The sequence below is a fragment of the Rhamphochromis longiceps genome, linkage group LG7, assembly GCF_057381845.1.
Source record: "Rhamphochromis longiceps isolate RC_006_pf linkage group LG7, R_longiceps_female_GT1.1, whole genome shotgun sequence".
In the NCBI taxonomy this organism is placed as follows: domain Eukaryota; kingdom Metazoa; phylum Chordata; class Actinopteri; order Cichliformes; family Cichlidae; genus Rhamphochromis; species Rhamphochromis longiceps.
Window position 1 is genome coordinate 6,033,401 of NC_140563.1, and position 22,693 is coordinate 6,056,093.

Below are 22,693 nucleotides of genomic sequence, written 5' to 3' on the forward strand. Positions count from 1 at the left end.
ATACCCTTTCTTGCCAGCCACGCTGTGGAGTACTTGGACGCGTGTGATGGAGCATTGTCCTGCATGAAAATCATGTTTTTCTTGAAGGATGCAGACTTCTTCCTGTACCACTGCTTGAAGAAGGTGTCTTCCAGAAACTGGCAGTAGGACTGGGAGTTGAGCTTGACTCCATCCTCAACCCGAAAAGGCCCCACAAGCTAATTTTTGATGATACCAGCCCAAACCAGTACTCCACCTCCACCTTGCTGGTGTCTGAGTCGGACTGGAGCTCTCTGCCCTTTACCAGTCCAGCCACGGGCCCATCCATCTGGCCCATCAAGACTCACTCTCATCTCATCAGTCCATAAAACCTTAGAAAAATCAGTCTTTCTTGGCCCAGTCTTGACGTTTCAGCTTGTGTGTCTTGTTCAGTGGTGGTCGTCTTTCAGCCTTTCTTACCTTGGCCATGTCTCTGAGTATTGCACACCTTGTGCTTTTGGGCACTCCAGTGATGTTGCAGCTCTGAAATATGGCCAAACTGGTGGCAAGTGGCATCTTGGCAGCTGCACGCTTGACTTTTCTCAGTTCATGGGCAGTTATTTTGCGCCTTGGTTTTTCCACACGCTTCTTGCGACCCTGTTGACTATTTTGAATGAAACGCTTGATTGTTCGATGATCACGCTTCAGAAGCTTTGCAATTTTGAGACTGCTGCATCCCTCTGCAAGATATCTCACTATTCTTGACTTTTCTGTGCCTGTCAAGTCCTTCTTTTGATCCGTTTTGCCAAAGGAAAGGACGTTGCCTAATAATTATGCACACCTGATACAGGGTGTTGATGTCATTAGACCACACCCCTTCTCATTACAGAGTTGCACATCACCTAATATGCTTAATTGGTAGTAGGCTTTCGAGCCTATACAGCTTGGAGTAAGACAACATGCATGAAGAGGATGATGTGGACAAAATACTCATTTGCCTAATAATTCTGCACTCCCTGTAGTTGAGCTAATTTAATATCATAGATACCATTTACTCATGTAAAACTGGGAAATACGTAATACACTTCAGTGATTTTCTTATACTATACAATGTTCCTTGTTTAGTCCTTCCTTCTTTTTCAGATGCTGGAGGTGACTGAAATACACAAGCCTGACCCACTATTGCTGACTTTTATTGAATTCAGTTGCAAAGTAAGCCAAATAACTAACAAGTGTGAATCCCACATCAATCAAACTTTTTTTTTTTAAACCAAGGCTTCTTTTGAAAGCCTGCTCCCTTATTCACTACATGGTCACCACCCAGTTTTCATTAATGAATGTAGGGCCCTATCGCTTGTTATCACTATAACTTAAATGTAATATTTTAATTTCTTCTAACATCTAACCATCCTGAAGGGTTTTAAAAACTACACATTACACATTAATGTTCAGTTGTGTAATATTAAATTTGTTGTCACTGCAGTGTTTTATGGTAGAATCATGTGTAAACAGGGTTTATGATTGCCCTTTGAACCCCTTATCAGAGCTGTATTTTCTCACATTATATAGGCCTCATGCTGTTGTACACTGGGACTCTTCCTTATAAGCAGTTAAATATAAAACATTTATCAAGAATATCTATATATGTCATCAGCTTTTATTATAAGACAAAAGCAATATTAAACCAAAGCTGTCCCAGTCCTTCAACTTCACGGCAGAATACACATAGTAGCCTGCAGGGGGAAGCAAATCACAAACTTAAGAACAAAAGTTTGGTGGCGAGTGGACCAAAGCAGTTTGATCTTGACATCTTTATTCCTGTCCTGCAATACATTTGCCACATTTTCAAAGAGTAAATACATCTTAAATAGCTAAACAGTTGACATTTTTTTCACAAAATCCATCCACGCGCCCATTCCACAGTCTGCAAGGGGACAAACAAGCCCTTGAGCCCACCGAATCCTTGTGCAAAACCCCCAATGGTCCTGAAAGTCTTTGTCATGCTCGCCAGGTTTTCAGACATGTATACTGGTGGTTCACTGGCTGAGTATTGCGACAACATGATGCTTTTTCTAATGCAATGGTAATCTGAATGCATAGATTTGTGAAATTCTATGGTATTATTATATCACGGATGTACTGTTTAAAGATTAACAAGAATACCACAAGGACTGTAATTACATACTACAAACTCCACGCTCCTTTTCCATTGAAATGTCTGAGTACAGTGGATGAAAAATAAAAGCTGGGTACAACACAGCCAAAAGTAGGGCCCCTACGATTATCCCTCAAATAATGTAAGCAATATAAATTGTAAAATCGAGGCTTCTTTCAAACAGTATCAAGAGAGTCAAACACATTCACAGTTCATATCCTTCCTCCAAGCAGAGAAAAGAACACAAAACCTGACCACCATCATCCAGACAGTAATTAGACTGGTCATATTTCTGTAAGCAATGGTGAGAGTGAAAGAGAGTTCATTTGCATGTACAATATCAATTAGGTCAAAAAATAAAAACACTGTTTCCTTTAAAAGAAGGACAATGGCCAGATAAAGTTTGTCATCTGTTACATCAGAGCTTTGGATTTGAAGCAACAGGCTTGTAGTGTTTAGGACTCGGCACATTTCGACACATGCCCAATTCAGTGAACTACTATAATCTAGATATAATCTGTGCTAAATGCAACAATTTAGTCAAATCACTATCACATGTTCCAATGTGATAGAACTGAAATGTCATGAATATTTGATTATGACAAATTGGCTTATGCTGGGTTCTCTCTAAAGTTCATTACTACAGAAAAGCCCGTCTGTGTAGTGTTTTTAGGGACCTGTCTTTCAAATTCTGTACAGCGCATGTCGAAAGTCAACACACTCGTGTCTTTTTTTTTTTTGCACACATAGTTAAAACAAACAAACAAACAATTCAGCAAACTGAACAGATGACCATCTCGCTGCACACATGAGGTACGACCTAGCTAACAGATAAGGCAAAGTAAACACACATCAGTCTTTTTATTCAGGCAGCAAATTAATCCGGTTACGGAGCGCACAAGCCTGTCTGTAATAAGAAACACAAAACAATGCACTCCCATATCCCGCTCCTTACACCTGTTACACACAATAGTCCCACATATACAGTAAATATGGTTCTGACATGACTAGCACCTGACTTGATATTGTTCCTTTGAAAAGCTGAAAGTGGCAGATAAAGCAGAGCAGTGTGAGGATAGTCTGGTGTGTGGAAAAACTGAAGTTTTACTCTGAGGCAGGACTTGTGCATTACACTTTGCAAAAACTAACTTATGACATCTATTAACCCTGGTTTCCTGGACTGATAGATATCCTCCGGGACACCAATTCCTGAGCCTTTTCGTCCACAAGGAGTGATTCTTGCAATCTAAAAATAGCTGTTGTACACCATACAGCTACTAAAATGAAATGCAGAGACTTTTTGCATTGCTGTTTTGTTTTTTTTTAATCGACTCGCTGCCAACTTTAAGGTATTTATCCCATTCTACAGGCAACCTATCGTGCTTTTGCAACTGCAAAGATAACAACAACTACATTTTCATGCACGGTACCTCTCCTTCTTAAACAAAAAGTAAAGCAGAAAAATAAGTAGTCATGACAGAGGGTATATTCCCAATACTTTGTAATTTGGAAAGTAAATTATTCTATTGCACCAGAATCTACGTACACTAACCATTACTATTATTATTCCACAAGACGACTCGCAATGAAACATCTGTAAAGAGAGAAGGCAGCGGTAAGCCATCTATCTAGAAATTCTCCATTCAAGAGATCTAGTCCAAAAGGATCTTCAACTACCTCAGGCAGGTCAAAAAAATGTCAAACCAGGTGCCAGCTGAAATAAGCACTTTCAAAACTGCCAATCAAAAATAAATGTTTCATATCAAATACAAAAATCAAAGTTGTTTTTTTTTTTGTTATTTTACAGGTAGGCTAATTGATAAACAACAAAAAATACAGTCTTTCCCATGTCAGCATCCACCCCCTGTATCCAGTTAGAGCGCAGGGATTTCATTGCCATTCAAAAGAAACCAAAGGCAGGTAGGGTGAAGCGGGAATGGGATGGGTTAGCATGAGAGGTGTTGGGTTAACTAAAAGTCAATTCCAGTTCTTTCCACTGAAGTCACTCATTCCTTCCAGCAGCTAGGTGGGGGATGGGGAGTGGAATCAGGCTTTTAAGGAGGGCGGAGGTGAGATACCCGCCCCCCCAATTACCAGTGTTGAGACTGAAAACAATAAGTTAGCAGGAAAGTTGTGGAGCTACCCAGCGATGCCACATTGCAGCTGACAAAGAGTCATTAGTGGTGTTGCTCACAGGTCGATGTGGACCAACAAAAAAGATGGGGCTGGACCAGTCTAGTTCCGCTAGCCACTTAGGCAATAGTCCAATATTCCCCTTTCCATACAAGTCTATAGTTCAGTCAGCCCTGATGGTTTCTGTCAGGGCTTTTGTTTCAATCATCCTTTTGTTGGAAAAGTTTTTGTTTTCATCGTTGGGTTGTTTCATCTTCCAGTCCTTAAGTCCATGCTGCCACTTTGTGCCGTAGCGTTTCTCAACATGTAGCAGTGAGCTGGGCAAAGAAAGTGACACAAGATATAATTAAAGTTTTAAAACTCAGATTGTTTCAAAAGTGCTTTTTTTTTTTTACAATGAGCATCATCTACACAGAGTTACAGGTGGTCAACAAATGAATGGTGAAACCAACAGAACAGAGATATCAAGCTCATTTTCCATGTTTGACCTTAAGTGGGCCAGACCAGTGAAGCACCCCTTTCTGCCATTGCAAGTACTATGTCTCAGTTTCTCTGCATGATAAAGAAATAATTCTATAGTAAATGGAAGAAATCTGTCAGCATGACTCTTTGGGACTAAATTATAAGTAATAAATGTATCAAATTACAGAAAAAGTAGCTCATTGCCTTTTTTATTGTAAAAGGACTATCTACAATGGAATTTTATATTGTAGATGGTGAAAAATCATAGACATTTTCTTATTTAAATGCTCACCTATTTGTTAATTACTTTAGTGTAATATGAAGTTTTTTATCGGAAGGAAAAATGGTAAAACTTCAAAATATATGGCCTTTCCAAAGCTGTCCTGTGGGCCAGATCGGAGTCTTTGGTGGGTGAGTTCTGGCCCCTGGGCTGTATTTTTGATACCCCTGCAATAGAGCTTTGGGCTACCATGTGCTTTGATCGCTCAGGCTCTGGAGCTCTGAGAAAATATTTCCAAAATTTATGTGTGACTCTGGTGCTACCTAACATATCAGTCCAAAATCTCCCTTACATGTTCAGTTACAATAGCATATAACATCATTTTCATACTCATCAATCAGTGGCTGCTTGTACTCTATGGTTGGGGGCTTGGAAGAGGCCAGCTCCCACCCTAACAGGATAAAGGTGAACAACTTTGTATTAACTTGTAATGATATGTCCCTTTAAAGGTAAACCTTCCCCAAAGCCAGTGAATTCCATCATTCCATGCATTCACAACTTAGCTTTGCAAACTGATTTGGTGACCATTACTGTGTATATAATTTCTCACCTGCATCACGACACCACACAGCGACAGCTCATACAGTCTTGACCACTCTCATCGGGTGGGTTCAACTTCCTCAACTTATGCTGCCTGATCTCTCTAACCAGTGTGTAGAAGGCGTCCTCTACTCCCTGTAAACACACGCAAACACACAGACATACAGAAAAATCCAGGCACTTAAAACACTCCCTTTCAAGGCTCCCATATTAAATGCACGTCTTCTGATTGACAGCAAAGCTTTTAGGTGTGCTCACCAATTGGCAACATTATTAAATACGTTGTCAAGAAATCATGATGACTAAAAAGACTGCATTTCTTTACTTCTTGCATTTCCTTTTGAGTGACAGATATTCTGCAGGTGTAGCGATGAATGCGAGTATGTATGTACCTACATAATGTGTCACAGTGAGTCACAGACAGTGGGAGCTGTGAGGCAACTGGTCCTTATGAGCCCTTTCAAATACTGTAGCTCTGTTCTCAAGCCAAGGTAACCTGGCTATGAGTCACTGCCTGCAGCATAATAAAATGTTCCCAGCAACACAAATCACATCATAGCGCATGGTCTGCTGTAAGATGAGCATGAATATTTTTGCAAAATGTGAAATTACACAGCCTAAATAAGAACACTGACATAACCTGCAGATAACATAATGATGCAGCAAAATTAGCATATGAGGAATTTTAAAGATTCAAACACCAATAAAAGAGGCAGGACACGAGAAAAGTATTCCTCTGCGGAAAAACTTTATGTTGCTCCTTACTTTATGTAAACTGCTTACCTGCCGTGTTTTGGCAGAGGTCTCAATGTAGGGGATGCCATAGGAGCGAGCGAGCTCATGGGCTTGCCTCGTGTCCACCGTGCGCGCAGGGAGGTCACATTTGTTTCCCACAAGGACCATGGGAACATCATCGGAATCCTTAACACGCTTAATCTGTTCTCTGCGTTGCAAAACAAGAAAATTGAAAATTTTGTTTATTTCATTTCCTTATTATTATTTTTGTTCCTTGATACATCCAAGCACTTTATTTAGCCACAGTTACATGTCTGTTGGCTGAGATCCTCCCAGCATCATCAACAGCTCCACCCCTGGAGAACCAACCACCCGGGGAACTTTAGGACCCAGAGGAAGAGCTAGTGCCTACCGGTGCTGGGCTGTGCTGCACTGCTGAAGGAGGGAGGGTGGGTGGGTGGGTGGACAACAGGCAGGCGGCAAACAGCATTACCTCATCACTACAGCAGCAAGTGCCAAATGCCATGCAGCCAGGGGGGACTGAGTGAGAGGAGAGGGTCAGATCACTCCATCAGCCCAGCCTTTCTTCTCAATCAGCCCCAGTATAGCCTGCAGTACAGTCAGCCAAACCCATCTGCAGTCAATACTGCCAATGGTAATTATGACAACACTTGCTCTGAGTTTTGATGTCAAAGCAAACAAGTTACCCTATCAAACCACAGATACTTGTATACCTGGTATTAAGGCGAGTGCTTAAAGTTTAGCTTTAAAGAGTTGTGGATTGGTCTTTATTTGGTGTTTTTGTACATGGATGAACACTGCTCTGCCATGTAGCGCTAGTCAGCACTGATAGTGGGGGGGAAAGTTTTTGTGGGTTTTATTTCTTGTCACAAACAATTGTTGCCTGTAAATACAGGCAGCAGATGTCTAGATAACTCAAAACATTTAACTGGGCACTGAGCCAAAGTGCACTGCATACCTGTATGGTTTAAGAGCAGTTATGCTAAAGCAGGGTCCAAAACAGCTGAGTTGCAATGGCAACAGGCCAAACAAATGTACATTTACACACTCTGGAAACCTGTGACTTAAAGTGTAGCCTCATGCAAGACCAGCAAGTGGATGCCTAATGTGATGAGAAAGAAAAAATGTGGCAAAGAGAGAAAACACTGTCACTTCCAGCTGAAACTATCACCCCCACCCTCCCTTTCTCCTTCCCTGTCCTTGGGAGCGCTACCTCTCCCTGCTTCTCTAATTGAGTCAGGATCGATTTCATTGGCATCGTGCTGTAAGCCTCCAGTTGGGAGCTAAGCTTTCTTTAGCCGTGTTAAACGCTACAGCATGACATCATCAAGTACTGCAGAGAGCTGGCACACACGTATATAAAGCCCTTTTCCTGCAGACCCCACGGGAGTCCCTCTAACACACACTGCATATGCACATCCAGAGAAGCTAACAGACATGATTTAGCACCGGAGCTCCACCCCAACAGGCCTACGGTCTGGCCAAGAAATACAGAGGTGCACATTTTCCAGTTCTCTTTCTTTGCATTACTCTTAGACACACCTATACTGGTGAATGTCCTCAAAAGACTTGGTATTGTTGATGGCGAAGACACACAGGAAGCCCTCCCCCGTCCTCATGTACTGATCCCTCATGGCGCTGTACTCCTCTTGACCTGCAGTGTCCAGGATGTCCAACAGGCAGGTCTCCCCGTCGATCACAACCTGCTTCCTGTATGAGTCCTGCAGAAAAAGACAAACTTGCACTTTTAGAGAAGTGCTAAAGACATCACACAAAACTGATAGTTCACCTTAATGTAACCGGTGGTCCATTGCAGATTCTTACCCTGGGTCACTCAGGGCAAAGAAGTATACTATAGGGACACTATGTCAGTGACTGAATGTTGCTTGACTGTAATCAACTTAGGTTACTTTGTTAAATTCCCTCCTCACTTTCAGGTCAAATGAAAATCAAGAGATCAGAGGAGCAGGGTATCAGAGCCAATGTTTAGCCTTCCAACATGCAGTCACAAAAACATGGGAGTGCTGTCCCTTTGTTTGTTAGAGCATAGGGGCCAGGAATGCAAATACACAAAAAGGACATTGTCTGGCCAGAGGCAGGCGTGGTGAGAAAGAGAGGGATAGAGAGGGAGAAAAAGGGGAGAAAAGACAGGAGAAGACATTCTCACTGGCCTTCCTCTTTGCTCTGCAATATATTCCAGTGTCTTTTTCCTCAGGAAAATATTGAGTAAAAGGTGGAGAAAATGCTTTTCTCTTTTCTGAAATTATGGATTTCTTTCAAGCCTTGTCATTTGGAGGATTGCCACAGAAGTTAATTAATTAAAGTAACTTGGTTTAGACTGTGTGGTTGGACATTTATATAAAACATCTAATTACGCAAAGACTGCACATGAACCATTTTAAAGAATGTCGCAGAAGCACACAACAGTTCAAGGGGAAATACTTCATCTAAAGATAACTGCTGCAGGAATAATGTACAGAACACGTAGAAGCACGTCATACCTCTATTGTGGGGTCATATTCATCCACAAAGTGGTTCTGGATCAGCTGTATGGTAAGTGCACTCTTGCCCACGCCTCCAGCTCCCACCACCACCAGCTTATACTCCGTCATGTTCGCAGCTGCAGCTCAACCACACACTCACACACAACCACCGCTGCTGGAGAGAGGAAAAGGTGCAGGTTAGTATAATGACCAAAATAAACATGACACACAGTTTTGACAAGCACGTGTCAAGATTGACGTGTCCTCAATTGGTGGTACAGACAAAACATATGACAATACCATTAATGCCCACTGGTGAGAAACACGAGTGGTTGTGTATGCTGAAGTGTGTGCATGCAGTGGGGGCTGTAGTTGAGACCCTCAAAGGGGAATGTGAAAAATGTGCTGAAGGTACTCAATGTTCCAGTCCTCTCCCGCTCAGTGTTAGCAGCAAAAAGTGTGCATGAGAGGGAGTAAGAGAGAAAAAGGAGGGGCATCACACTGGCAGATAGATCCATATCACTCAGGGTTTAGATTACTGAGGTCTACCCTCGACCATACAGGGACAGTGATCCAAAAATAAACAAATACATATTAATAAAGATCAAATTGAGTCAATACTAGAACATTTTTAATAAAATAATTCTAAAAATATATTTAAAACTCTTCCACTGTTTCATTTTAACGATGAGGTAAATCACTATCTACGAGACTGTTGTTATGAAGGATTTCTTGTTGATTCACTCTACAGCGATCCATCCAGGAGGGTTACAATTTTATGACCCCCAGGTGTGCCTGCAGTTGCCCCCTACGCTCCACCACACCCACTTAATATGTCCAGTCGATGTAACGTGGTCAAGTTAACCATAAATCAAGCCATGTTATTAAAGAAATACGCAAGTCTCGCGAGGAAACATACGCGATATCAATTTTACAAAATGTACAAAATGGTACAAAATGGCGCCGGTGAGGTCGGCTGCCGTGCTGGATGCTCTGCCCTAACTTCTCCACTTTTTGCAGTTTTTCGTCACTTTTTGCTATATCTGCGATAATCTTGCATGGGCATCATGCAAAACACACAAATCCGCTACAGTAGAGACACTTTGGTTTCTATTGGTCTGCAGTACACGAACATTTCACCATGTTTAACTCCGGACCCAACCTGGCCAAAGGAGATCCTGAGAGAGAACAAAGGACGCGACCCTAAGCGACGGCCTCGAGGTAAAAGAGCCGGCATCAGGAACAGGCTACGGGCTCGCGCACACCGCGCACCCATGCCCAGTATCCTGCTAGCCAATGTTCAATCCATCGAGAACAAGCTTGATGACCTCAGAGCCAGAATCAAGTTCCAGAGAGACATTCGGGACTGCAACCTCCTCTGCTTCACCGAGACTTGGCTGAACCCAGCGATACCAGACCACGCTGTGCAGCCGACGGGGTTCTTTTCGGTTTACCGCATGGACAGGACAATGGAGTCGGGGAAGAAAAGAGGTGGTGGAGTGTGTTTGATGGTGAACAACAGATGGTGCGACAGCACAAACATCTCCCCACTCACACGCTCTTGCTCGCCCAATCTGGAGCTTTTGATCGTTAAGTGTCGCCCTTTCTATCTCCCTCGGGAATTCACTGCGGTCATTGCCTGCACTGTTTACATTCCGCCTCACGCGGACTCGGACACTGCCTTATGTGAGCTACATGAGGCTCTCACACATCAACAAACACTTCACCGAGATGCCGCACTCATTGTTATGGGAGATTTTAACAGAGTGAATCTCAAACGGACATTTCACAACCTTCACCAGCACATCAACTGCCCCACCCGGGGCACGAGGACATTAGACCACTGCTACACCCCGTTCAAGAACTGTTACAAGGCTCAGCCCCTGCCGGCATTTGGAAAATCGGACCATTCCGCCATCTTCCTCATACCTGCTTACAAACAAAGGCTAAAGCAGCAACCACCAATCAGGAGGGAGGTCGCTCGCTGGACGGACCAATCGGTGGCCGCGCTGCAGGACGCACTGGATGACGCAGACTGGGACATGTTTCGGCGCAGCTCTGATGACATCAACATGTTTACGGAAGCGGTTGTGGGATTTATCGGGAAACTAGCGGACGACACAGCAGAAAGAACTATCATCCGAACGTTTCCCAACCAGAAGCCGTGGGTGGATAAAAACATCCGCGACGCTCTGAGATCACGCACCGCTGCCTACAATGAAGGGCTTGTCTCCGGTAATATGGACCTATACAAGGCTGCGTCCTACAACGTGCGCAGCGCGGTCCGAAAGGCAAAGCGGAGCTATGGGGAAAAACTAGAGTCACAGCTACGACAGTGCGACTCTAGGAGCCTGTGGAAAGGACTGCGGACTATAACGGACTATAAACGACCAGCTTCTTCAATGATGAATGCAGATGCTTCACTGGCTGATGAGCTGAACACGTTTTATGCTCGCTTCGACGCCGCAGCAATTAAAACAACAAACGGCTGTGCGCGCTTGGAGTGCACCAGTGAAGAAAATGCATTCGTCATCACAGAGCATGCCGTGAGGAACACCTTCAGGAGGGTGAACACCAGGAAGGCAGCAGGACCAGATGCAATCCCTGGCCGGGTCCTTAGAGCCTGCGCTGATCAACTAGCACCGGTGTTCACGGAGATCTTCAACCTCTCCCTGGCCCAAGCTGTGGTTCCCACGTGCTTCAAACGGTCCATTATTGTCCCTGTTCCAAAGAAACAACAGCCCGCTTGCCACAATGACAACCGTCCAGTAGCACTGACTTCAATTGTGATGAAGTGTTTTGAAAGACTGATGAGAGATCACATCACTTCTTCACTTCCTCCCACCATCGACTCACTTCAGTTTGCTTACCGGACTAATCGTTCCACAGACGATGCCATATCTCACCTGCTCCACACATCCCTGAGTCACCTGGACACTGGCAGAGGGAATTATGTTAGGATGCTGTTCGTGGACTACAGTTCAGCATTCAACACAATAATTCCCTCTAAGCTTTTCACCAAGTTGACGGATCTAGGACTCAGCTCATCACTGTGTCAGTGGATCCTCAACTTCCTCACAGACAGACCCCAATCAGTGAGGGTAGGAAAACAAGTCTCCCCCTCCATCTCACTCAGCACTGGAGTGCCTCAGGGCTGTGTTTTAAGCCCCCTGCTGTACTCACTGTACACTTATGACTGTGTAGCCACATCCGACACCACCTCCATTGTCAAGTTTGCTGACGACACTGCTGTTGTGGGCCTGATCTCCGACAACATCGAGACGGCCTACCTGGAGGAGATTAGGAACCTGGAGACCTGGTGCCAGGAGAATAACCTCCTCCTAAACATCAGCAAGACTAAGGAGCTGATCGTGGACTTCACTACAAAGCAGGCGAGGAATTACAAACCCCTCATCATCAGTGGCACGCCAGTGGAGAGAGTGGACAGTTTCCGATACCTGGGTGTCCACATCACTCAGGACCTGTCATGGTCCTGTCACATCAACACCCTGGTTAAGAAAGCCCGTCAGCGTCTCTTCTTCCTCAGAAGACTTAGAGACTTCCATCTGCCACTGAAGGTGCTCAAGAACTTCTACTCCTGCACCATCGAGAGCGTCCTGACGTCAAACATCTGCACCTGGTTTGGGAACAGCACCAAGCAGGACAGACGAGATCTGCAAAGGGTGGTGCGCTCGGCAGAACGCATCATTCAATCAGAGCTCCCTGACCTGCTGTCCATCTACACCAAGCGGTGCAAGTCCAAAGCTAGGAAGATTATGATGGACCTCTCCCATCCCAACAATGGACTCTTCTCACTGTTGAGGTCTGGGAAGCGCTTTCGCTCCCTTAAGGCCAAAACAGAGAGAATGAGGAGGAGCTTCTTCCCCCAGGCTATTCGGGGCCTGAACCAGGTGTAGGACTGGACTCTCCCAACACGTCACTATAAGACTGGACTCTCACACACGTCACCACACGCACCACCACACATTTCCTATAATCCTATAATTTATAATCCTTATCTTTATAATCTCTTCTGCTATTTGCACATTCTTTACTGTAAATTCCTAAGTTAATTTGTAAATTTTTGTAGTAAATTGTAAATATTGTAAAACTTTTCTTCTGTCATTTAATGGTCGGGCATTGTACAGCTACAAGCATTTCACCCCCATGTCATACTGTGTATGGTTGTGTGTGTGTGACAAATAAAATTTGAATTTGAATTTTATGTTACCTGAAACGGGCACACTCAAACCTACATAAATTTAGGAGAAATGATTAAAACTGGGAGAAAAACCAAGTTATTCAAATATTAATGAGATGTTTTTCCAGTGTAATAGATTTTTGCATGCTTAAAAATGTGGGAAAACTTGCGTATATTACAATTTTGCTCATTTCACCACCAAACTAGGTGAAGCTGCAAATATTCATGTACAGACACAAACCAGTGCAAAGACACGTACCCACAGGTCATCTTCCCCCACCACAGCGTTGCTGGCCAGTAAAATTCCAGTGTTAAAGAGAAATTAGTCATATGGTTTTTCTGTTATGTTCTGTGGCAAAGTGAGACTCGTATGGACAGCTGACCACAAACTCACCAAATATGCAACCTAAAAATGACCAAATAGCTTCTGAGTAGAAGACATGATGAGTTAGATTTATTACTGACTGATATGAACTTGTTGTGCTGGTTTTATAACATTAAATCGGCTACAAATCTATGACTAACAACAAGTGTGCTGGAGGCCCATTGTAACTACAGGACTCTACTATGGTTACAGTTTGACATTGTAGTAATAATGAGTGGAATAATAATGATGTCATATCTGGTTAAAGACCTAAGAGGAAAGTAACTGAGAACAGTTATAAATGATAGAAAGCCATGTGTCTTAACAGAAGCATAGTTTCACTTTCTGTTTGACAATTTAGACCAACAACCTCTAGACGCCACCTCTACGTCAAATATCTGTCTTTCAAACAGCAAAGCCTCGGTTGTCATAATTGTACTATACAATGAATCTAAAGTGTATATACAGTCTATATATAATATGGGCTGGTTCAAAAAAAAGGGAGGGTGACCTTAAAGGGAGAGCAGCTAAAACAGCTTGTTTCAGACAGTGAGCCCCCCAGCATGAGACAAATAAGACTCATTTTGAACCGTGACTAATGCAAAATGACTCTGATAAATATTCAAGGTGAAAACTCGTATATTATAAGTCCTCCTAAACAAAACAGTTCACTATTAACACTAACTTTACTTAACACCCAGTGTAACCCTAAATCTCTCTTCCTCAAAAGTTTAAACTATGTCTCATTTAGCATAAAAGACGGGCACATGTGGGTTAAACATCTCCACATGCTCATTAATAGTGTCTCACTTTGCTGAATGGTCCTGAAGAGGAAAATCATTAACCTGCACCACCTGCTGCAGTGTATAATCAATCTGTCAGGATTTCATGAGCAGCACAGTTCACATATGCTCTTTTACCTTCCGCAGGGAGCCGTGTGTCATCCCTCATATAAAATGCACTCTTTGTTATAGCTGCTACACAAACTACTTGCGCGCTTAAGAGTGTAAACATCAGGGCTTCAGTTGACCTGAGCAGTAAACACTCACGCCCTGTCTCTTGTGCTTTGACTCCCAAAGGAATGAAAGTACAAGCAATAGCTGGGGTGAATCTTGAACTCTAACAGTATAAAGAGAGAAGTAACAGGTGGCCTGTCATAAACACAGCCTGTGGTCAGTTCAATAACCGGACAAGACACAGAATTTCAAAAGAAAATGAAACATATAAGGTCAATTTAGCTGTGGAGAGGAAAAAAATAACAGACGTTCTATATTTGTCTCTGGGTGTGGTGTTGTATTAATAGAATCTGCATTCTCAGAAAGAAAAAAAAAGTCCTGTTTGGGTTATTTGTGTCTGAGGCTGTATGTGCCTGTGCTGTTAGGACAAACTAAGATTAACCAAGACTGCAATAATGTTAATGATTGAGAGACAACCAGACTTGCTAAGTTGAGGACACAGTCATTTAACTGCTCTCATTCAATCACCATGATACGCAAGCACACAAACGCACACACTCCTGCATCCCGTAAGCCACTGCTTCACCTTAATGGAACAGGTAGCTCTGAGCACCATCACCATTACCAACAACGACCTCCTTGTCAAAACACCCTCGCTGCTATAACTCTGAAACACAACAGGAAGGGAATTATACTGACCCCTCAAACTTGTGGTTAAACATTTAGCTTCCTTTTCCCTCAGTGTAAATAAATCAGCCTGGTACACAGTGCAGCCTGCCCTGGCTGGACTGCAGACTCTGGTGGAGTAGCAGAGCCAGTCTAGCTCCTTAGAGCCCCCTCTAACTAAATAAACAGCAGCTGTGTGGCGAACAGAGACTTGTGTGGGGCAGGCAGACGCTGGAACACCTTTGGCTGCTGAAACTCCAGACAGGGCAAGGATCAACAATAATAGACTCATCGGCAGTTATTTCACGTTTAGTGTGGACACAAGATAAAATGTTCAACTATAGACAAGTCATTTAGATCAAAGATTTGATATGACTTATTCCAGTTCACTAAAAGACAGGATGACCAATATGCCATCATACAGGATGAAACACTTGATGACTAAAACTGAATACTCAACCATACTGTTGGTCAGCTGTTCCACGTATTCGCTCTGTTTTGTCATATCTAAACATTATTGTTAATCAGAGATTGATCAGATGCCACAAGCCTCACTGGTGAGCACTTGTGCATCTTAATTTCACTTGCTGCCTCACAATTAACATCTCCAGCTGCCTCCCTCTTCCCGCTCCTCCACAACCACCCACACATGCAGGGCCTTGGAGTGGGGGTATGTCACCAGGGTGCAGAGGAGGCTACCCCCCCCCCCCCTGTCCCCTTCTGGCTGCCTCTGCCTCAATTTTATCCCACAACTTAGACATTCACATTATTCACACTCTCATTACACATACATATAGGATCTTGGGGGTGGGCACAATCACGGAGTCCAATTTACCATCAGGGTGTATACCTCACCCCTGACGTCGTTGCCCACCTCTCAATTTTAAATACACTTAGTCATTGAGGGCTAGCAGGAGGGACTATGCGCTTACCTGCTGCTCCATGGCAGGTAGCTCCATGCCCTCCTGGGTTTTAATTGCACCTTAGAACACATATGCATCAACACTACAATGAGCGGGTGGAGGGAGGTTTGGAGTCTTCTCCCACCCCCATTCTCTGCGGCCTGCTGGAGCGGGAGGGCTAGTAGGAGGAGTTGGCCGTCCGACTGCGGTCTGGGGTGTGGGGCCTCCCTGCTGCTGCGGAGTCGGGGTGGTCTGCCTCTCCCCACCGCAGGGAAAAGGGTAACACCACCTGGGTCTGGGTGCAATTCCCCCCTCCAGGGGCAAGGGTACCTAGACCCGGTTTGTAGAGTACGCTTGGGGAGTGTGATTGTGTGTACAGCGTCTCTTTATGTCTGTCTCCACGTTGGTTGAGTGTGGAGTGAGTGCATATGAGAGCATGAGGGTGGGAATGGATGTTTGAGTCTGTGTGTGCCTGTATGTCTGTGTCTATATGTCAGGTTGGGTATCAGACGCCACCTCTCTGGGAACACCTCAGGCCCTCCAAGGTTTGGAGGCCTATCTCCACCCACCACCACTTCCCCTGCCGGTGGCGGACTCCCTCAGGTGTCGGTGTGTTGGTGGTTCTTTGTGTCTGGGGGTGGGCGTCCGGGTACACACCGGCTCACTCCTTGGCGGCCGCTTGTCGGGGCCTGGGGCCTGGGGCTCGCTCGGGCCCCCTTTGGAGGTGGGGTGCCCCCGGCCTCTCGGCCTGGGGCTCGGTCACTCAGGCGCAGCTGGGGGCCGGCGGAGCTCACGGGCGCGTCACTGCAACTCCCCCTGACTTCTGCTCCGCGGCTGCTGGGCGAGCCCTCATCTGGGACTCTCCTCAGCTCTTACTGGAACAGTGGCGCGGCTGCCCCTCTGTTGGTCTTCCATGGTCTCTTGTGTTCTGGGGGCCTCTGGATATCTGGAGTTTTGATCTCCTCCATACCCGCTTCACACCCTGGAGGACGGGGCTGTGGCCCCCCCACACTCCCTAGCAGATCATTACATGGAGAAACCTTTGGAATGCAAGCATGCTGATCCACACAGGTATGCACAAATGGGTATTCACAGACGCGGACTAAAGCTTTCTTGGCTGCTACCTCAAAGCACACTGTGCGCTGTCTATCTTGCGTGCTGCACAATATCGTTTATTATTTAGTAAATATTGATATCTATGGCTAGCTAGTTTATTGTGATGGTGCTTTGTTTTCTCTATTATTATGTTGCTCTTTGTTGTTTGCTGTCTCCTCTGTTTGTTTTTTTTGTTTGTTTTTTTTTTTTCTCCATACAGGTGACCCAGGAGTTCTTTTTTTTTTTTTTCTCTCTCTCTTCCCCCCCCTTCTCACCGTCTCTTCTCCCCTTTGGTTTTCTTTCTTTCTCTCCCCCTCTTTCTCTCATTCATTCCCCCTGTCCTATTTATTTAAAAAAAAAAAAAAAAAAAAAAAAAAATGACAAAGGATGAACTGAAGCTCTGCCATCACGTAATGTCGCATACTGCTGTTTCTGATGTCATTTAAAAAAAGAAAAAAAACAAAAAAAAAAAAAAAAACAATTAACAATAAAAGCACTGTTTTTCACAGAATTGGATTCTATTTGTGGCAGTAGCGGCCTGGACAGTTAGCCAGTAGGGAAACTCAAGCCTGAAAGAGCTAGATGGGGTCACAGCACTAAAACTAAAGAAGCTAAATCATTCTGGGTTGAGATTTTTTCGAAAAAATGAAATGTTGCCAAAGCCTATGAGAGATTCACACAGAAATATGCATGAAATGCCTCCTTTTTACCCGATATTCATCAATATGGCAGTGATAACTCGTGCGCTGAACTGATTAGTATGACGAATTTAGGCCAAACAAAAACAAAAAAAGATAGCTACATAATCGAATACAGCATCATACACAGTTCTTCAACATTTAACACACGTGGTTACAGCATTTTTTCTACATAACCAGATCTCTAGTGTACACCTGCCAAGCCAGTGATATTTACAGCCTAAAAAATGCAAATTCAACACATCCATGCATCGCTACTGGGAGTTCAGAGGAGGGAAAGCAGACAGCCGTCTTCTCTCAAACTAGGCCATGTCAGCTGCTGATTAATAATCCTCATATACATATGGAGATGAATAGCAAAATCAGTCACTGACACAGACAGTGCTGCGTTTCTACAGCCACTTGTTGTCAGGAGGGGCTCATACTGAGCGGGTCTTTGTGTAGATAGAGAGGAAAGACGAGGACACAGCCTCTGGAGGTCAAAATCATTAGTACTTGCATCAATTTCATCCACACTCAGGGACTAAGCAAAAGAGTGTTTTGTCTGAGCTCTCCTCTACACACAGATGGGTATGTTGGGTATAGCTGTATCAAACACAATATATCCCCATCTTCTCCTCTGCAATCCCGAGTGGAGTTGCTCTCAGCGTATGGTTAAACTCTGCTACCTTTATTTGCACACATGTGAAAACTTGCATTCATGATGTGGCAATTGTCTGTATCCTTTTTACACACGGTGTACATGTGACCAAAGTAATTATCCTACAGCAGGGTGACTTTTGTTAGTCATTCAACAAAAAACAGTAATGAATCTGCCACAGCTGTCACACAGGCCGCACCTATCTCATTCCAAAGTTCCCAAAACCTTTGTAGAGCAGCTCTCTAATATGATCAAGGGCCACTATTTAGCATGTTTGAGTTTAGGGTTATTTATAGTGCACCACCGCCGGTCTGAAATTAACAGTCCATTTTGAAACCCTAGAGCCTCGCCTGGACCAAAAGGATAATCTTACATGACAGCTTACGGAGGGTGCAAGCAAAGAGCAGCAATTCAGATGGTAGCAGGAGAGTTCATTGGCAAGGGAGAAGACTGCTCTCTATATATACACCAAGGGCATAACAAACACAGAAGAGAAGAGTCTAGCAAGAAAGTGAAAAATATTAAACATAATGAAAATCCTCCAAGCCAAACTTCATTGCATCTTTTTCATCTTCTCAACACACGTGACACAAGGAGCTAGGTACATGGATGACCGTCTTCCTCAACATGCACTCTGGTCTCCATTTAAGTGCTTAATTGGTTAAAGGCTCCATACTGGCAGAGCCACAAGCCCACTGCAGAGATAATAGATTTTTAATGGAGCTATGATGGTAAGGAGACCCTCTCAAGGGAGGTGTCACGGTCAAATACGGAGACTCCGAGACCCATCCTAAAGTCTCGATAACCACCCCACCCTCCCTCTGCTTTCCAGTGACATCATTCTTCTAAACAGCATCCAAAACACTAAGTATTTTCCACCAGCTTAGGAATGAAGCGCTATTCTTCTCTCAGGCCAGTGAAACACAATTACGTGAAGACATTGGTTCAGATTTTATGAAGTTGGTAGGAGGGTCAAACTGACTACAACATAGTTAAAAAAATTTACTCTTTTCTCTAGAATTTAACACAAAGCTGAATTTGGTTCTTTTAATAAACCATTTCTTTCCAAATTTCTAAATGTTTCACTATCTAAAGAGGCCTTTTAGCTGTTCTGAAAGCCACTAGCCTCTAGTGACCTTTTCCCTACTGGGTCATCCTTTTAGTTTGTAGGACAGGGTGACACAGTGGAGGCAGCAGCAGAGATAAAAAGAGCAGCTGACCTCCACACAAAAGCCTGCCGGTTGGAGGAGCTGCAAGGGTTATCATTAGACACCTAACACCCCCAAAACTCTAAATGTGGGCTCTGGGTAAATCTCAATGAGTTGTTTTAGTTCATGAAACAATGTGAAAGCAAAGAAAGCATCTTCTGGGTCACATAAAAACACCTAATGTCCATTCAACCCCCCCCCCCCCCCCCCCCCCCCCCCCCACACACACACACACACACACACATCAATACTAAAACCCAGCAGGGAACGGTGTTATTCGTAAAATTTTGGTTTTTAGAGTCACACTTACTGCTTGGCTGCATAAAAACCTTCAAAGGAAAAAACGAAGACACATTGACCTCACACCTCAATCACTGGACCACCTCCAACTGTTTTCCAGCTGACTTGCCAAAACGCTACAGACACCAACACCAATATTTACTCACACAGAATCACTGCAAAGCCTCCTTCTCGTAGTCATATAGACTGATGCACATTCACTTGCATGATTATGACTTTCACAGAAGATGCTGTGGTCAGCGAACGTGACGATGTGGCGGATTAAAAAAAGAAACCGTGTACCGGAAAGCCCCAAGAAAAACACACGAGTGAAACACTTTCTGTTGTATTGCCTAAGAGGGCACTCATTCAAATGTTTGATACTACTTTGAATGCTGAGTGCATTTAATTGTTTACTGTCCAGGAGCTTCTATGGCCATTCGCTGAGTGTTTGGTGCTGTCTTTGTAAATCCCTTTCACCTTACTAGCCATTTTTTTTTTATCAGATACGAGACTTGAAATGATCATCTTTGTGAATGCCTTGTAATGGAATCTCACTTCCGCAGTGATAGCTTTTATTCACTGTGACGGGGCGTCACCCTAGTTGTCTCTGACGCCACTATCGAGACCAGCAACCTCACAGCCTGCTCCAGTCTTTTCCTTATACAATACAAAAGACAGAGGTACATTAGCATCTATTGCAATGGCACTTGCAAATGTCTTCGGTTTCTCTTTCAAAGTGAGGTAAAGCGGGGGGAAATCCTGGATGGTCATGTTATCCCTTTATAACCAAGTTTTAACACCCAAACTCAAGGAAGACCGCTTACCAAAAAATATATAATTGGCTTAAAACAGTCAGGGGCTGGGAGGAAAAATCATTCTATGTAGGCAGGGTAGAAAGAAGGCTGAGTTCTAAGCAGGATAATGTTCAAGCTCGCCGGGCGTGAATTAAAAAATGTTATGATAGCTAGCTAACCTGTTTTTCTGTAAGGACCGCAATCTCCAGCGGTGCCCAAATAACTGAAAGCACTTAAGAGAGGACATATTTCTCGGTGAGGGGAAAAAAACCGACATTTTTCGTAAGCAAGGATGTGTACAGTATACTTACAACAGGCAGAGGTCTATTGGCGACAGGAGCGGCGTTTCTACCGGAGAGGAAGAAGAAAATCTTTCAATTGTTTTGCTTCTCCGCTGAAATCGGAAAAAAGCCACAAAATATTCCGAGTCTCTTTCCCCGTTTCTTCAGGTATTTGCGTCCTATTCACTGTAAGAAACGGTGTAATTTTAAGTAGCTAAACTGCACCAAGGCATTCATTGGTCCTGGGTCCTATAATGTGCCCGCGTTGAACAATGTGCTTCCCAGAGAGAGCGGAGGGGATGAGGAGAGTAGTGCCCACGCCCAGCTCTATCAAACATAGATCCGCCCCGGTTACCAAGCATGTTACCGTGGCGTTCTTGTGCTGTCGGATTTTTGGCAACTCCACTGTGAAGGCCACTGGATCTACACATTTAAGCGCTAAATCCGAGTATTTAAAGAGGCACGTAAATCTGAATTCATGCAAAAACCTGAAAGTCATGAATGCCAAGTTAATTCGTTTGACAAACAGGAACGCTGTCTTTTTAAAAAAAAAAAAAAAAATTACTATTATCCATCTCTACCCAGCATAACCCTTCGCCACTCTGAAAAGTAAGTGCCACCCAAACAGATGACTAGCAGTGTTTTGGTTGAGAATATCCAAAGTTTAAAAACGAATAAACTAAATCACCAAAACTTCCCAGACATTATGATTGTTTTTCTATGTGATGACTCAAGGTTGGGAACCGGTGATAGTTATAAAGGTAATGTCGAAATTATGTGGTAGGGGAGAGCAGGCGTGATTGTAACACTTTTTGTTTCAGTAGTTACAACTCAGTAGGATGTAATTTTGAAACAAAATACCGTTATTGGTCCACTCCAAGTAGTAATGTTTCTAACCTTTTCATATTCAATTTCACAGATTACTTATTCAGGATTGTTGATTTTTTTTTTAACTGTATGTTTTTTTTCTTCATATTTTTCTGTTCCAGGTGCTGGGATTTTTTTTTTTATTCCATGCAAGTGCAACAGTTGGCCACTCATTGTGGTTTTATGCTTGTGCTCTGATCCTTTCTGTAATTTTTTTCCCCTCCTGATCCAGACTTTCTTAATGTTTTTAGTTCTCTAGTCTTTCTGACGGTTTCAACAATTTTCTTTGGACACTGACTGATTTTTTTGTACTCATTTTGTAGCTCAGTCCATGTGCTTGACCAAGGCTGAGGACTTGTTGTAGACATAACCCAAATTCTTTTGAGGAATATTTTTTTTGTTCAACCACTCACTAACACTGACTGTATGAATCATTCAAGTATAAGAAATGTACCTCACTCGAGGCATGAATCAGCGTTGTGTCTAAACATAATTTAAATTGGTATTTTTAGTCTCTTTGTTACTAGCATCATTTTCTTTAGTTGTATGTATGACAAATGTCAAAGATAACACATGTTTAACGCAGTGTTTGATGTTTCCCAAAGAACTGTTTGCTGAAAACTTGGAAAATCGTTAATACTGTGCAGTGTGCCCCTAAAAAAATCTGGGCAATCTGGGGCAGTGGAGGACAATAAAAAATGTGACAGGCATAAAACGATTTACAGCTAATCAACAGAAAGAAAGACCAGGACCTAAGAGATGTATCTTGTCCTTCAGTTGATCAATCTACTGTTTGCTGAATCTTCATCAGAAATGTTCTCAGTGGCTGTCATGAAGGGAAACGGGGGGGGGGGGGGGGGGGGGGGGGGGGGGGAGGTTGGAGTATGCCAAATTACACAAGAACTGGGCTGAAAATCAATGGAAACAGATCTTATGTTGAGATGAAACGACTTATTATTATTATTATTATTA

General features: G+C 43.6%; 1 protein-coding gene across 2 annotated transcripts; it reads right to left on the reverse strand.

Moving 5' to 3' along the window:
- Positions 1-1,754: 1,754 nt before the first annotated feature.
- LOC146664613 (GTPase HRas) lies at positions 1,755-21,153 on the reverse strand. Of its 2 annotated transcripts, none has more exons than XM_085411805.1 (6): positions 20,885-21,153; positions 8,786-8,939; positions 7,827-8,005; positions 6,312-6,471; positions 5,539-5,663; positions 1,755-4,563 (listed from the first exon to the last, which is right to left on the reverse strand). In XM_085411805.1, exons 2-5 carry the CDS (start codon positions 8,894-8,896, stop codon positions 5,544-5,546), a joined length of 570 nt encoding a protein of 189 aa, XP_085267931.1. In that variant the 5' UTR covers positions 8,897-8,939; positions 20,885-21,153; the 3' UTR covers positions 1,755-4,563; positions 5,539-5,543. The 2 variants fall into 2 exon arrangements, with proteins under 2 accessions (XP_085267931.1, XP_085267930.1); XM_085411804.1 differs by having other exon boundaries at positions 8,786-8,942; positions 20,885-21,152.
- Positions 21,154-22,693: the final 1,540 nt, after the last annotated feature.

Coding starts and splice junctions, on each gene's coding strand:
- LOC146664613 (XM_085411805.1), bottom strand. CDS start 8,896: ATGACGGAGTATAAGCTGGTGGTGGTGGGAGCTGGAGGCGTGGGCAAG. Junction 8,006..8,785: donor AATATGACCCCACAATAGAG/GTATGACGTGCT, acceptor CTTTTTCTGCAG/GACTCATACAGGAAGCAGGT. Junction 6,472..7,826: donor GAGGACATTCACCAGTATAG/GTGTGTCTAAGA, acceptor TTTGCAACGCAG/AGAACAGATTAAGCGTGTTA.